Source organism: Emys orbicularis, chromosome 6, assembly GCF_028017835.1.
Source record: "Emys orbicularis isolate rEmyOrb1 chromosome 6, rEmyOrb1.hap1, whole genome shotgun sequence".
Lineage (NCBI taxonomy): Eukaryota > Metazoa > Chordata > Testudines > Emydidae > Emys > Emys orbicularis.
The window spans coordinates 45,284,946-45,301,934 of NC_088688.1; the positions used below are offsets into that span (position 1 = coordinate 45,284,946).

A 16,989-nucleotide genomic window follows, 5' to 3' on the forward strand; every position below is an offset into this window, starting at 1 on the left:
CTGTTTTTCGCCTTCCTCTGGAGAAGGGACAACACTCAGGGTGAAACCAGTGCTCCGATGTGGTACAGAGAATCCTCTTTTTTTTAGATGCCTGGCTTGTGTGTCTTGCTTACATGCTTAGAGTCAAACTGATCACCAGATTTGGGGTCAGGAAGGAACTTTCCCTAAAGTCAGATTAGCAGATTTTTTTGCCTTCCTCAGACGTGTGGAATAAAGATCATCTGCTGGGATGATCCGGCTGTATTACACCTAATCAGTTCACTGCCATTGCAAGGCCTCAAGCATTAGTCGAATCTTGGTCTCTTCTCTGCCAGTGGCACATAATTGAGGACTGAAATGCTTTAGACTAACTAAAGTAATTGAGCTCAGTATATGGGTATTTGGGTAAAATGTGATGGCCTGTGACATACAGGAGGTCAGACTAGATCAGCTGTAGCCAAACTTATTGATCCTCCAAGCCACATATGACAATCTTCAGAAGTTCAAGAGCTGGGGCACGGTTGCTGGGGCTCGGGGCTTCTGCCCTGCGGGAGGCACCTGCTGGGGCTCAGGGGTTCAGCCCTGCTCATGCTGAAGCCCCTAGCCCCCGGCAGGCGTGCCCCACGGGGTAGAAGCCCTGAGACCCCCCTCCCTGCTGGGCAGAAGCCCCTACCCCACCACCCTGCTGCAAGGCAGCAGTCCCGAGCTCTCCCCCCCACCAAGTCTGGTAGGTGGAGAATGGTGGGGTGGGCTCCGTGAAACTCACTTTAATTATAAAAGAGCCGCATGCAGCTCACGAGCCACAGTTAGGTCACCCCTGGACTAGATGATCTAATTGTCCCTTCTGGCCTTAAACTCTATGAAATCTATGAAACAGATATCCTCACCCAAACTTGGGAGGGGGTATATTTCTTTTTAACTGTACTGCTGTGATATGCTATTGGAAAAATATCTGACATTTTATCTTCTCATACTACAAATTAAATTTGCTGGACCTCTTTATCCTATTCCTCCAGAATAACTTGTCCACTCAAATCCTTTTAATCTCTCATATGACTATTCCCTTTGTTGGGAAAGTTGTTGTCATAAACTGATATGTATACATTAGTTGTAATTTTTTTTTGTTTTTGTTAATCGAGAAGCCATTATTTTTATTATTTACCTCCACATATATTCTAGAAAGTTTGGTTGCTTTGTCACAGGACAAGAGAAATTAGTCTTTCCGTGCAAATTTCCATATTGAATGCTGCATATGATACTCTGAGCAAGTTATTGCTCTTGAAGGAAACTCGGAGACCTAAAGCATTCTTCCGTGGGGCTATAGGAATCCAAATTTGCTGTGTCTATATGATGACTGCAGGACATAGAAGTTAATTGTAGATTTTGGGATTATGTAATCTCTTTTTTTGAATGGAAAGATTCTGCTCGTAAGCAAAACTAAACCTTACAGGACCAAATTTATTCACCAATGCTGGTGCAGGGAGGTATAAAGCGCTGTCTCCATGCCAGCAAGGACCTATGTGCCCCAGTGGCAATTTACAATTAAAGGCTGTAATCTTCTCCACTCTGTTCTGTTGGAGTTTCTGGCAGGTTGAGAGGGGGTTAGTTTTAATTTACAGCCAGGGAGCCCTGATAGCAAATGTTGCAGAAGGGATAACCTGATTTAGTTTAACCTTTGGCACCTGAGAACCCCCTTTCCAAGACAGTGCATTTCATTTGGACTGTACAGCATAAACACTGCATGAGTCCAGATGATTATATGTTTTCTGTCTGATATAAGGGTACAATTTTATTACTTTGTGTATATCATAATAAAAACATTCATTTTATAACATGCAAATTTTATAAAATAAAGGATAGTGTTCTATAAAATTCCAGAGTTCATACGGTACCATGAAAGGATAAGCCTTTTGATAGAATCTCCATTAGGTGCCTGATAAAAGTGGAGAAGGGAAAGGAGGAAGAGCCCACTGAAAAGAGACAACACTGAGAAGTATACTTTTCATCATTAGAAATTGTATTTTTTTCAAATCTTTTGTTGACATGATAGCACATCTTGTGATATATTTACATACCCCACATTTTCTAGAGGAAAAATAAAGTTCTCTGTGTTTTTATTACTCTTTCATTTTTACACCAATTAATCAAAATCATTCAGAAAAAAATATCTGCATCTATGGAAAGTCATATAACCCTATTTTCACTATAACAGTGGAAATTGTTAAAGTGAATGTTTCTAGTAAATTTTACTTTACATTGACATTTTTAGACACACATTGGTATCAATTTCTATCCCACACTATTAAAACTCTTGAGTTATTGTTATAATACAGCACAAAAATAAAGCTAAATGCATGGCAAAAAATAAACTATGCAAGGAGCTTTTGTTTTTCAATATACAAAATTCCCCTTGACAAATTTAGGGTTTTTTAAAAAAATCCCTTCATTATCACTTTTGAATGGTGCACTGAAAATTTATTTATTTGTCAGATCAAATTATTTTTTGCAGTTTTTCTTTTAATGGCTTGGAAATGTATTTATATAAGTGGTTTGCAGCTCTATGTACAGTATTATTCTCTTTACACTGTGTTCTGCAAATCTAAGTTTTTTGCAGCAGAATGTTCATGTTTTCTGTGTTTCCCTGTTTTATTAAAATTAAACTGAATTATTAAAATTACTCAATTCCTGTTAATATTCTCAGACATCAAATTAGGAAATCCTATTATGCTGTAAAAAGCTGCAATAATATAAGTTGCTCCCTTACATAAATAAATAAATGACCGGTATTACTGAAGGCTTTAAGCTGCAAGAAAAAAATGGAAGAAGTCTTTTATCCTGGTTTTTAGAGGGCATCAGCAGCTTGCTTTTATGAAAAAGTAACAGCTAAATGCACTGCAAATAATTTGCAGTAATCCAGTTCAGTGATTCATGTGTCTGCTTTAATGGGTCATAATTCAGGGTAAAGTAACTGAGTGCAGTCAGAGTGCAGACACTGCTTATGCCAGGGACAGTATCTCTTCATAAAACACACCTCAGCAGAAGCAGTTTGCCAGCCCCCTAATACCCTCTGATGTTTTGATGTCCTGCATATTTTTCCGATTAAGTTTTGAGTGCCATGTTTTTAGTTGTATTTCCACATTCATTATCCTCACGTAGACCCTTCAGCGGGTTTGCCATATATGATTATTTTTTTAATGATGCCTTTCTTTCCACTTCAGCAGTTTAATAATCTAGCACATGGCTGCTTCTCAGTACTCAGCATTCACCTCCCCAGTACAGAAGAGGACATGTGGTTTGGCTTCAAAATTCCATTTGCAGCATTAGAAATGCATATTCCCTATGGAACAACATTTGTTTGACATAACCATTCATTTTTATTACCTCTTTAAATATGTTTATCCAGAGTTATCAATAATCATAAATAACTTGTATTCTCTTCTTGTCCTGTTTTTTTCCGCAGACAAAATTGCTTACCCAGTACATATTAAATCTCGGCAAGTATGATCAAAGCTACGACATCAGAGACCGTACAAGATTTATTAGGCAGCTTATTGTTCCGAACGAGAAGAGTGGAGCTTTAAGCAAATATGCCAAAAAAATATTTCTGGCACAGAAACCTGCCCCATTGCTTGAGTCTCCTTTTAAAGGTATGACTGCCAAAATCATCTGCAGAATGTTTATAGCCTAAAGCAATGTGGCAGCATATTCTATTTCTAATATGCCTAAAATTGTGTCACTTAGCAAATACAAATGAGAACAGTATGCACTTTGCTTAATCACTTGCTTTTCAACAAGCAAGGTTTAAAGTCATAATAACATCTTGGTTTGTATGTTGCCCACATATCCTATTTATCTAATAATCCTGAACATGCTTATCGATTTCTATTCATGTTGGGTTTAAATTTGGTTTGAATAATAGAAAGTATATATCTCAAGTAAGAGTAAACTTCTCTTTTATTTAGAGAGGTCTTTGCCACTCAGCAAGATTGTCCATGTTAATAGAGGGATATTAGTGTAACTATTGTTAATACATTATCCATATGAAATTTAATAAAAATTTAATCTATTCAGATTATTGTTCAGATGTGGCTATTTCCCTGATACTTGTTTTCCCTAGGTATTTTTAAAAATCACAACTACTATATAGTATTCTCTCCTATTAAAAAGTTATCTTCCCAATTAAAAATATAATCTTATTGTGGTGCTTCTTCGCCATTTTAATTTGTATATAGTTATTTAATCCTGGATTTAAAGCTCTAAAAGCAGCTTCATTTTGAAAAAAAACTATTAAAATTCTGGATGTGTTTGTGCCAAGACATGTATATGGATTGTTTAACTGTGCTGTCATTCTTAATATTCACAGTAAAGTAATTTTTAGAGAAGCTACATTTCAGAGCAACACCTCTAAACACACTGACTGATTAGCTTTTTTATTGACCATTATGGGGGAGATTATTGTAATCTATGGACTGAAATCAGTTTTTTGACCTATGAAGAGCTTCCTAGTTTATATTTATTCCATGACATTTGAGGTAATATAATGCCAATTACCTTTAGCCATGATTAAGATTGCTCTTTGTGATATAGAGCTCATGTTGTTTGTATATTTTCCCCCCTCCCCTCTTTTTTTAATAGATAGGGATCGTTTCCAGCTTGGCACCTTATCTCATACTCTGAACACCAAAGCCATTGGGTACCTGGAGTTATCTAATTGGCCAGAGGTGGCGCCTGACCCATCAGTACGAAATGTTGAAGTAATTGAGTTGGTACGCTGACATTAAGAGTAACTTTGTTTAACGTATTTGTAGACATTTAAGATAAAATAGTCTTGTTATATAAAAGATTTTCTTTCCTTTCAAAATGGTTTTAAATTATTCTTTTGATTTGTATAAACTGTAAATTGAATCCACTCATCTTATGTGGCCTACATCTGAAACTGGAGACTTCCAGGTTTTAAATATTTATTCTACATGTAATATTCCTTTTCATGGGGAAAAAGATTAGACGCTCCCCCACTGTGATGCAGTGTGTGTTTCCTCATGGAAAATGTTCCTTTTTTCTATCTTCCTCACGGATATTTTTTTACTCACTTCCGTGAGTTTTCTTCACCTTGGTTTATTGAGTTTTTGTAAGTTGTGCAGCAACATTTTGATTGCAGTTGATGGTGCAGAAGTTGCAGTAAAGGAAACTTCTTCCCATTTAATATAACCTTTAATCCAATCTAAGCCTAAACAGAAGAAAATAAGAAAGTATCATTATAAACAAGAGCAAACAATGGACTCAAAGATAAACCATGAATGTGTCCTTTGCATATCTTTCATAGTATAATGGGGATGGGTAAAGAAACAGTGGTATGCAAAATCTATTCAGAAAACCTAAAATGCACTATGTATAACTTTTCTTCATCTTCTGGTGGGATAGTCAGTTTTTGAATTAAGAATCAGTCTTCCACCTTCATACTAATTTCATGCTTATATTGTGAACTCAAAGCAGGGCGTAGTCTTTCTATGTGTTTGTATGTCATGTAGCATGATGGGGCCCTTTTCCTGAATGGAGCCTCTAGGCTCCACATGTATATATGATGGGTTGGATTTTATTTTTCAAAATCACCTAACTGAGAGCACAAGTCCCATTTAGTCAGTGGGACTTGTCCTCCTGAATCATTCAGGAGGACTTTTGAAAATCATGCCTGTGTGTGTAAATTACTATTAAGAAATCAGAGGTGAGATAGACAGCCCCCAAAACAGAAAATCTTCTGTAAAGGCGTGTGATCTCTGTCCTGAGCAACTGCCAGGCTAAATTAAATATGATGTACTTAGCAGGCAGTAAGACAGCCAGGGACAATGAGGCAGCCGATAAGATAAGTTACAAGGGCTAGGGCATAGCATGTTGTAAAGAGTTGGGATCTCTTCTTTAGTAAATGGATGATCTGTTTGCTACTATTCCAGCTGAAATTGCAGCAAAAATGGGTTTTAAGGAGGGACTTGAATGAGGGGGGTCTGTGGGCAAGCTAATCAGTTCAGGAACGGCATTCCAAGGGTAGAGGAGGGCCTGAAAGAAGGTATGAAGACATCTTTACACCTAATATTGAAGATAGTAAGGTGTTTGCCTGCTGCAGTCACAAGAAATTGATCATGTGAGATATATCCACTTGTTTCTAATAGAGTATTGCTGAGGGATCTTGACACATGACAATCCTTCTCCAAGGGTATTGCCAAGTATGTCCTTGGGAAAATTCCTTACTGACCCCAGTTTTGCAGTCTCTATAATACTATGTATGAGAGAGAACCTGAGTGATTAAGCATCTCAAGGTACCACTGGTATCCAAGTAAATGTTTGTTTTTTCCCCCCTGAATATGAGTTGGGAGGTAGAGAATTCAAATGTAGATTACTCTTTGAGTGAAAAAAACATTACCAGAAGTGCCCAAGTTTGTACTGAGCTTTAACCAAGTCTCTGTGGTCCCTGTGTTCATACAATGCAATAGCATCCAACCCTATTACCATAGCTTCCTGTTTTCTAAATTTTAATGTGATTTCCAAATCACTGCCACCACTGTGTAACTGACTTGCACCACTCTACTAGCTTAGCTGGCTATCAGAGTGTTTTTCCCAGGCTACAGCAATCCTCCACAGGTCCTACACTGCTCTATTCCCCTCCCTCTCCCATGGTGTAGGGGATTTGAATGAGGAGAAAAGGATATGGCCAGAACGTGTGTGTTCTGGTGAGTAAAAATTGCCTGTTTGCGGGGGGGAACATTGTAGACTAGAACAAGATAGAGCAGTCCTAAGATTATACTTAAAACGTGGGGGCCCTGAAGGTGGTATATAGCCACCTTTCTCATTCTTTAGTCCCTCAAGCCTTGTGGAAAGCTGAGCTCAGCTGGACCCAGTGATCTAGTACTCCTAGTTTTATAATACAATCTATAATAATTTCCCTTATTTTACATATAATATTCCTTTTTGGAGACAGTCTGTGATCCCATTGGCTTTCTTCGCCACATTGTCTCTCTTTTCCTACATAACTGAATATAGAAGTAAATTATTTTACTAAACACTTTCAATTTAAGTTTACATATGTAGAAACATTTGTGATTCACTTACAGGGAAAAGAATGGTCTGTAGCATTAGGCAAGGCAAAGAAAGAGAAACCTACAGAGAAGTTTTACTCTGATTCAGAGGAGGAGGAATCAGCCAATACTACTGACACCGGTATGTATGTGGCTACTAATTACGAGTCTCTTTGATGTATCATGCCATCAAAACGTGGTGCTATTACAGCTGGAGCAGTTAAAAAAACATCAGTGTTATGTATAAATGGGGGAATAATGCTTACACTTAACTTCATGGCAGCTGTGTGATAAGTACTAATTGTAAGGCTAATGTCATCTGTAAGTATGTAAATTACATGAGTTTAATAAACTTTACTTTGTTTCTTAGTTAAAATACATGGGAAGGCTTTACTCTTATCAAACTTGACTGATCTTGAGAGGTTCTGCAACTCACTGAAGTCAAATGTGCATACTGTTTAGGAATAAAAATGCCTACAGACATAGTTGGAGGGAGTTGCAGATATTTATAATCTCTCAGGATTGGATACCAAGTGTTTTAATTGGCTTTTACTGAGGTATCTGTTTTGGCCACATGCAATGGCATGTTGTTAATACCCAGCTACGCTATAGTGCAGCGATACTCAGACTGAGGCTTGAGAGCCACAAGTGGCTCTTTAATGTGTATCCTGCAGCTCTTTGCAGCACATGATATTAAAACAGTGTGATTTAATTATTAACCAGTCAGGATACTTTTACTTTGTTGTTAACCAGTTGTAGTTGATAAAATAATACTTGGTCAGTCTCACTCAGTGAGAATAATAAATAAATAATAATAATAATATAAAACTAAATATTTCCCCTGTCATGCTGTTTAAATATGAATATATAATACTGTAGTAAATGAAACAATGAATTCACATGACTGTGGCTCTTTTGGTTAATGATGATCACTAATTTGGCTCCTGAACCACTGAGGTCTGAGTATCACTGCTATAGTATATTTTACTATGTTTTCTATTAATGGAGGTTTGATTGCATTATGCTCTCGCTATAGAGTACCAAACTTTCTATTTATGGAGACATTGGGCTAATGATGGGGAAAGAATGGTAGATGGCTCATATCAGAGGTGTTGTGTGAAATAAGTGAAGTAAGGAACTTTGTGTCCAGATACTCCAGTCTTTTAAGGGTACTTAAAGCCACATAAGCAGCTTCTTGAGGCTGCCTCTCTCCACTGCATCTGAATATAGTTCAGACATAGTGGGCAATCAGGGCCTCAATGTTTAGCATTTGAGAATCAGAAGAATTAGCCTGTGTATATGTAAGGTTGAAATGTATGGAAAAGAGATGTTTTCACATCTGAATTCCCCCTAAAAAATGAATGTATCTTAGTAGAGGAGAATTACTTAGGGTGATTAGTGGATGAAGCTAGAAAAGGATACATTTAAGTTAGACATTAGGAATGTTTTTCAACTATAAGGTTAGTTAGAGAATGAATAACTTATTGAAATAGGTGGTTAAATCATCATCAATACAGGTGTTCAAGATGAAATTAAATTAAATACTTAGGCAATTAGTGTGGAGGGTAGTCCTTCATTAGAGCAAAGGCTTGGACTAGAGGATTCAGGAAGTCATTTCTTACTCCTTGTGTTTACATTTTTTTTTTTTTCAAGAGTATTGGTAAGGATCCTGGTACAACTAATTAATTTAAAGTGTCCTAATTTGGACAGGTACAGTACTGTGTGTTCAAGAGAACAGCCTTTTGAAATAGCAAAATGTACGAGTTAGGGATAAAGAAAATAAAAAACAAAAAACTTTTGCACTCTGGGTAAATATTAAATGAATCTGGTGAATAAAATTATGCATTTCTTTTTTATAGCTATATACACATTTGGGCTGCACTGTGTACTACATATATAAAACTATATTAATAAAAATGTAAGATGCAGTGTTTTTGTGTTTTTAGAGAGTGAATCTACTAGTGAAAGTGAAAAAGAGAAAAATGGGAAGGAAGAAGGCAGCAGCATGGAGAATAGTGAGAGTTCAAGTGAAGAACTGAGTGACAGTGAATCAGAGAGCAAAGAAGGTACAGCAAAGAAAAAGTTCAAAACTACTGAGGAAAGGTAAATATGTTGTGTGTTTTTATCCTTTAAAGAGCATTTCAGAATGCTTTGTCTGTAAACACTTTTGAATACCAAATTAGGCTACTTTCCTGACTCAGTGGAAATATCTGAAAACATTGGCTTAAAAGAGCCGTAGACGCCCACACATTTTGACATTACCTTTTTCAGTATAATTTGAATGTATGTGTTCCATATTTTCATTAATTGAACTCTTCTTAAGCTGAATTTTCATACCTCAGTAGCAAAATCTTGGGGTGGCTTTCTGAAATAGAAGTAACCTTGGGAGGCTGGTTAACGGATCAGGCAGTTGTATGAAACACTTAATTACCTTTTGCGGCAATTTTGCTGAGGGCTAAAATTAAATCCTTCAACACTTTGCCATTATGTAACTAAGACAATTGATTTTTCTAAATAATGTTATATTAAAAAGATTATGATCCAAATAGTAGAGGCAAGGGCTGTGAAGGGAGACAGTTATAAGATATTTAAGTGTTAGCGTTTTTTAAGACTGTCCATTATTAACAGCATTATAATGTATTAAAGTATCATTAAAATTTTGAGTAATTGGGGCTAATACCTTGGATTGTATGAATCTGTTTTTTCCACTGCTGTCAGCAAGTGGCCTCTGCAGACATGATCGCCCTTTACTCTGTAGCCTGCTGCCAGCTCACTTGATGAGTTTGCAGCTCAGCTCAGTCGTGGCTGACAGCGCTGATTGGGGCGCAGTACGCACTCTGCTCCTTTTATTACAGACAGTAATTAAAGCAGCTCGCCCTGCCACTTCCATAACAAACACAGCATAATGCCCTAATTATGACTTTATTAATTTAAGTCAGGATTTAATGATTTTAAAAGTGATTTATATTGTTTTTCCTGTTCAGAACAAATGAAATCTGTAGGTTAAATTAATACAGGCTTTTCATCATTGCAAAGTTAAAAAGCTAGTTACCAGTAAATTCTTTTCATTAGATTAACGTGAAATTCTAAGTAGTAAGGTAAACAATGATTACCCATCAAAATTGAATGATGCATAATAAAATAATACTTTTATCTTGAAAATCTTATCTTAAAGCTAGAAGCTGTGTTTATTCAAAACAAATTGCTGTACTTATTGAACTAAAAGAATATCTGGCTCACAGTGGATTCTTTTTTAATGCAAATACTGTTGTATAGGTTCCATATAAGGACTGTGAGGAAACAGAGATGGGTTTGGTTGGCACCAGTTTTGATTGGAATGAATAACTATGTTTAAACAGAAGAAAAGTGTGACTTTTTTTAGTGACCTCATAAATAAATGTTTGTGGAAGGTTTTTGTATATGCAGTTTAATTCTGATGTTCCTTCAAAAACCTCCCATTTGTTTCACCTTGGTTTTGAAAAACAAATATGTTCTTGTAACAGGTGCTTTCTACATGGGGCTGTAGCGCTCTTGTTCCATTTTAGATTAATGACATGGTAAAGTTACTGCCTTAAGCAGTATTACTTTCCTTTGGTTCTAAAAATATAATTTTTAGAGTTAAAATATAATTACATGTGCTGTGTAGTATTATCATATCTCCATTTTTAATAAGTTAGAATCATATTAGCTTCAGAGAATTCAATTCTAAGAAATACTGAGTTTTTTTCTCCCAACTTTTTCTGTCTCCTTAGATTTTTTTTCTCCCTGTAAAATATTTTGCATCTTGTGGAACAGTAGCATCACAGGGCACATACCTTCATTTCCCCAAAGACTTAGCAAAAGTGTAAAATGTATTTAAAACCCAGAATCAAAACTTCCATTAAAAATCCATGCTCTATATAGTTGCCTTACTCTTGTTGAGTGGTATCTTGCCCTGTGAAATATTCCACTGACATGCATGGGCTATTTCAGTAAGGTACTACTCAGCATGAGAAAGGGTGTGAGAATGTGGCACAACAGTAGCACTGTGTGTTGGCCCATTCCAGCATCAGACCAATTCTTTTTATAAATATGTTTCTCTTTCTAGTTAATTTAATTTAGAGGCATGAATGAACAATAGTAAATTGACCAGAAAAGAGATGTTGATTTGCCCCTGAAAAAGCTTTAAAATCCATCCAGATTCCTTTAATCAAAGCTTACCTAGTCTGAAAGTTTCTCAGTGTAATACGGTAGACACATTTTTCTAGAAAATGCCATAAATTTAGTACACCCAGACATTAGTTATTCCCTTAATAGTTATTGATGACTTTGTTTTTAGTGGTGGTTTATGACCTTTCCATTTTATTGTTCTTTTTGAAGTGTATGTGATTATGTAATTGATGGGTTTGGATAATGTGGTAAGATGGTTTATTTAGAGATACACAGTAATGTCTATATAATTTTGTGGATCTGTCTTGCTGTTTGTGCCATCTTCACCAGGTTTCAGTTGTAATGAGAGCCTGGTTTATTATGGAATGGTTTGGAATGCCAGAGTGTAGAACATTTTCTGAGCGTTTGTTTTCTATATGCCGGTTTCTTTTTTACAATCAGATATTGTTCATTATTCCTTGACTTTAAAAATGAACGAAGAACCTGTTCTTTTTACACATAGTGACTCAGATGACACAGAGAAGAAAACAAAGATGATTTCCAAAAAAAGGGAAAGTTCTGGTTCCTCTGACTCAGAATCTAGCTCAACAGAGGAAAGTTCATCGGACTCCGAATCAGAATCTGACTCTGAAAGTGATGCTGAGTCTAGGAAGCCTAAAAATGCTATTGCTTCCGAGGTAAAATCTACATTACCTGTATAAAGCTGTGTCCAGTCATTCATGTATGTGTACACGTCTACCCCGATATAACACGAATTCGGATATAATACGAATTCAGATATAATGCGGTAAAGTAGTGCTCCGGGGGAGGTGGGGCTGCGCGCTCCGGCGGATCAAAGCAAGTTCAATATAATGCGGTTTCACCTATAACACGGTAAGAATTTTTGGCTCCCGAGGACAGTGTTATATCGGGGTAGAGGTGTATTTCTATTTTTAATGGGCTCTGGGATGTAGAAATTCTCTGAGCTTATACTGCGTGGTAAAAATTAATTTTATTTATCCAGATTAAAACTCCTTGTATATCTAACATATATTTGAAAATACTGAAAACTTGGCTGAACCTTCTGTGTGTTCCTGGGGCCAGAGTTCAATCTCAGTTACATCATAAGAACATAAGAATGGACCTACTGGGTCAGACCAAAGGTCCATCTAGCCCAGTATCTTGTCTTCCGACAGTGGGCAGTGCCAGGTGCCCCAGAGGGAATGAACAGAACAGGTAATACCCAAACGATTCATCCCCTCCCTGCCCCTGCATCGCCTTCTCCATCTCCTCCCCTGAGCGTGCTGTGTCCCTGCTCGTCCCCCTCCCTCCCAGAAAGTCCAAAGTGCCGCCAAACAGTTGTTAGGCGGCCGGGCAGCGAGAAGTGCTGGTAGGGAGGGGGAGGAGCGGGGATGCAGCGTGTGAGGGGGAGGAGGAGGCGAGGAGAGGTTGGCTGCTGGTGGGTGCTAAGCACCCGCTAATTTTTCCGGGTGCTCCAGCCCCGGAGCACCCATAGAGTCGGCGCCTATGCTTGTCGCTCCTTCCCAGCTTCTGGCAAACAGAGGCTAGGGACACCATTCTTGCCCATCCTGGCTAATAACCTTTGATGGACCTATCCTCCATGAATTTATCTAGTTCTTTTTTGAACCCTGTTATGGTCTTGGCCTTCACAACATCCTCTGGCAAGGAGTTCCACAGGTTGACTGTGCATTGTGTGAAGAAATACTTCCTTTTGTTTGTTTTAAACCTGCTGCCTATTAATTTAATTTGGTGACCCCTAGTTCTTGTGTTATGAGAAGTAGTAAACAACACTTCCTTATCTACTTTCTCTACACCAGTCATGATTTTATAGACCTCAATCATATCTCCCCTTAGCCGTCTCTTTTCCAAGCTGAAAAGTTCCAGTCTTATTAATCTCTCCTCATACGGAAGCCATTCCATACCCCTAATCATTTTTGTTGCCTTTTTCTGAACCTTTTCCAATTCCAATTAACTACTGATTTCAGTGTAGTTATTTCAGTTTTACAACTGAATTCAGAATCTCAGCCTCTGTTTAGCTGTTGAAGTCCCCTTGTGCAAATAAATTTAGGGCCAGATCTTCAAACGTGCATGTAAAAAGTCATATGCACATTTGCATGCCTCTGCGTAAGTGCACAGATACCCCCAGTGAATTCTAGTCAAAGTTTGCATGCACATACCTAAGTGTTTTGGGTATTTGCAAAACTAAGAGCTTGTCTACACAGCGTGTTAAAGTGCATTAGAGGAGTCTGATTTGTAGAGCTAACGTGCTGCATTCTAAGGGTATGTCTGGTCAGCTTGCAGTAGTGAGCTTCCCAGCCCAGGCTGATAGACTTGGGGTACTGGTGCTCGAACTAGCACGCTAAAACTAGCTGTGTAATTAGTGCTTTGAAGTTGCGGCTCAGGCTTGAGTTCAGGCTCTGAAGCCCACTTTCATCCCAAGCCTTTAGAGCCCGAGCTGCAACTTCAAAGCATTTTATACTGTGATTAGAATGTGTTTTATTTCATAGGAGAGGGAGTATATAACGTGTTGTCACTTCAGAATTGGGGAAGACTCCCAAATTCCATGAGATCTCTCATAAGATGCATAAAGTCCCAAGCTCTCAAATGTGGCTTTTAAGTTGGACTCTGAGAAGTGTCAAGGTACAAAAATGGCACCATCTCACTCAGCAGAGCTGTTGTCTGGGTATGCTCAGTCAGAACTGCTTACGTGAGTGGGGATGGGAAAGAAGTTACACTACTTTTTTGCTCAAGTTAACATTGCAAAGCTGAAATAGCTATGTGTTTGTGCTGGATACTGTTCCTTCTTGCATATTAAACAAATGTTTGAAGGCAGTGATTTTGCAGAGCTATAAATGAGGGCTCTGTTCAGCTTGCAGAACCTTTATTATGGATGGCAACGCATGAGAAGGAAAGAATCTAGCTCAGCTCTCAGATTTTGGCTGAATTTGTAGGCCTGGAAATTAGCAAAGTAATTTTTTACTTCTAAGCTGATCAAAATCTTATGTTCGAGTCAACATGGAAGTAATAAATGTGAAACCCAGGCTGAACCTTGTGGGGAAGGAGAACAGTGAAAATTTCTGTGAAACACTTTTTCCTATTGTCATCCAAAATGTTTGGTTCATTTCTACCCATGTATTTTTTATAGTAACTTCCAGGGTAGAGCCACACTTGAAAAGTCTCCATTTTAATTTTGATAGTTTATTTGAGCGTTAGGCATTTTAAAAATAAACTAAGCACCTTTCGTTCAAGATTCCTATTTATTTAAAGACCAGTTAATATAATCAAAACAGGTGTCACCTGACACTATTGATGTGGATATGGAAACAGTGTGACATGTATGCCACAGTATGGATAAATGTGGAGACCGCAACTTTATTTAAAAGATTATCTGACAAGGAAACCACTCCCCAAACTACCTAGCAGGGCTGATCTAGTGCTGATTTCAACTGTGCATGAGTGGCCTTGGTTTCTACAAACCTGAGCGTGAGTCCAAGGGCAGTGCCTCCTCTCCACCCTCAGGCCTGCCCAGGAACCCTGGCTGGAAGCCAGAATCCCAAAATATTCCCCTCCTCCACACAGGAAGTAGGAGAGATGAGATGAAGGGAGCCCATACACTGCATGAGACATGGAGGCCACACCCTCACTGTGCAATATTGTGCTTGGGGACCCTGCCCAAGCAGCTTGTTGAGTTACTGGACCTCATATCACCAACTGCAAAACACACACCCCAGGTCCTACAGGATAGGGGATGGGGGTGAGGGTAAGTGGATGAGAAAAAAACAGCACTCTCTCCTTTACCCACACGCTGCAGAACATCAGGAGAGGAACCAATGGGAGCACATGTAGTGCGGCCCCAGCCCCCTCTCCTTCCCCTCCACCCCCCAACCAGGGGAATTGGTCCCATTCATATTGCTTCCATACCCATCAAAGACTTGTCCTGGTTAGCAAGGTGAGCACAAGCAGCATTCCAGTGCCGGCAAGTTTGTTCATATGTTCTACTGCACTACTACCACGTCACATATTTATTCTAGAAAAGATTTTAGGTAGTTTTAAAAAATGTTTTTAGGAATAAACTTTGAGCATGCCTTGATTTTAAAAACTGACAAAAAAAAATTTCAGTTTTTGAAAACTGGAATATTTCAGTGAAAATTTGTGAAAAATTATTTTTTCTTTTGAAAAAAATTCTGGAAAATATCACTTTCCGACCAGCTCTATTACTAAATACTTTATAAGAATAAAAAGCCTTTGATGTATTTAGGTTGCCTAAGAATTTCCATTATAAAGGATTCTTTGAGAAGCTCTCACACCTCTGTTGTGTGCAGCAGACCTTTGCTATTAGGCAGTGGGAACAATCTCGAGCTACAGAAGTTCCTTTTCTTTGTCCCATGAAATTTAGTTTAGCTTTTGTTGATATAAACTGCTAAAAAGGCCATTTCCCATCTCTGACTTGCATTTCTCAGGAAAATCTTGGCAGTATGCCAAAATAATAACTAAACTTATGAATATTCTAATGTTGGGTTCATGCTGGCACAACAGTGCATGCACTATAACAAGAATACCTGAGAGCTTCCAGAGACCTGTGGAGTGGGAAGGAAGATAGACAGATAGGCACCCCTTCTACCCCACAGGCACCACATGGACAGGAGTGTCTTCCAGTTGATAAGTGGTAAGGGTTAATAAAGAGGCAGAGAGTTGAGGTAGCTATTGGGATCTCACCTACTTTTCTGTATATTATAAAATATCCTTGTCTGAATGTTTTGTTTGTGTTTTACAAAACCATAACTCTTTTAAAGCTGGAAACAAAGCCATTAAACCTCTAAGCAAAACTTTCAGTGATTCAGAGGCCACAACTGGGGCTCTCTCAGGGCTACTGTTTTGGATACCCTAATTTGAAATCCTTATGCATGTGTTTTTAAGCTTTGATTACAAGCAACAATGTAGGCAGTTGGAAGAAAGAGATGAAGAATACTGGCCATTGAGAGGTGGGCTTCAACTGAACAATTCCAAACTTTTGCATGTTGTGTTGGTGCATGACCACACTGTTAAAATAATAGCAAATTGTATATTATCTAATATGCCAATATTTTTCCCCATCACAAAATCCACCATTCCTCATCAACCTGAAATCTGTTCTCAGTAGCTTTGGTTGTATCCGTTCACTGAGAATGTGGGTTTTCACAGAAATAATGACTTTCTGTAACTCTTCTTTCAAAAGTGAAGGAGTTGGCCGCTTCTTTGTGCCATCCCTTCCAATATCGGAATTTCCAATTGAGTGCTTTCCGGTATCCAGCTGTGCAGTGTATGGAAAAATTGCGCCACACAACGTATACTGCCTTATCTCAGTTGCTGGCTTATATCATCATTTTTGTGACTATATGACCAAATGTCTGTAACAGGTATACAGCACTAGTCATATACGTGCCTTCATTCTTGGAACATTCAAGTACCTGAAGTTGACTATAGGTACGTCTGTGCTTAAGGCAGCGTGTAGAGAACAGACAATGCTAGCAGGTATAAATATCTGTGTAGATGGTGAGGCACTGCTTATAGAGTAGAATTCCCTACATGCCGGAGCCCCAGGGTATATACTTTACATGGGTGCTCTATGCACCGAAGCAGTGTCTCTCACATCTACACTGCTGTTTTTAGTGTCCTGCTGCCAGAGCCTTTCCCCACTGCAGCAAAAGACTCTGGCGGGGGGGAGGAAGCGGGGAAAGGTTCTGGTAGCCAAAGCTATATGCTGCTGTGTGTAGCTATGGGCCTATTAGAGGAGTAGATGAGTGAGGTTGTGTGG

At 38.3% G+C, this 16,989-nt stretch overlaps 1 protein-coding gene across 2 annotated transcripts in view; it reads left to right on the plus strand.

Annotated features, from left to right (window-relative positions):
* AP3B1 (adaptor related protein complex 3 subunit beta 1) overlaps positions 1 to 16,989 on the plus strand; it is a 276,090-nt gene that overhangs the window by 166,647 nt on the left and 92,454 nt on the right. For both annotated transcript variants that reach the window (XM_065406916.1, XM_065406915.1), the window contains 5 exons: positions 3,440 to 3,626; positions 4,615 to 4,745; positions 7,083 to 7,188; positions 8,993 to 9,149; positions 11,698 to 11,872. In XM_065406916.1, coding sequence (XP_065262988.1) covers positions 3,440 to 3,626; positions 4,615 to 4,745; positions 7,083 to 7,188; positions 8,993 to 9,149; positions 11,698 to 11,872 — 756 coding nt within the window. The remainder of the gene's footprint in view (positions 1 to 3,439; positions 3,627 to 4,614; positions 4,746 to 7,082; positions 7,189 to 8,992; positions 9,150 to 11,697; positions 11,873 to 16,989) is intronic.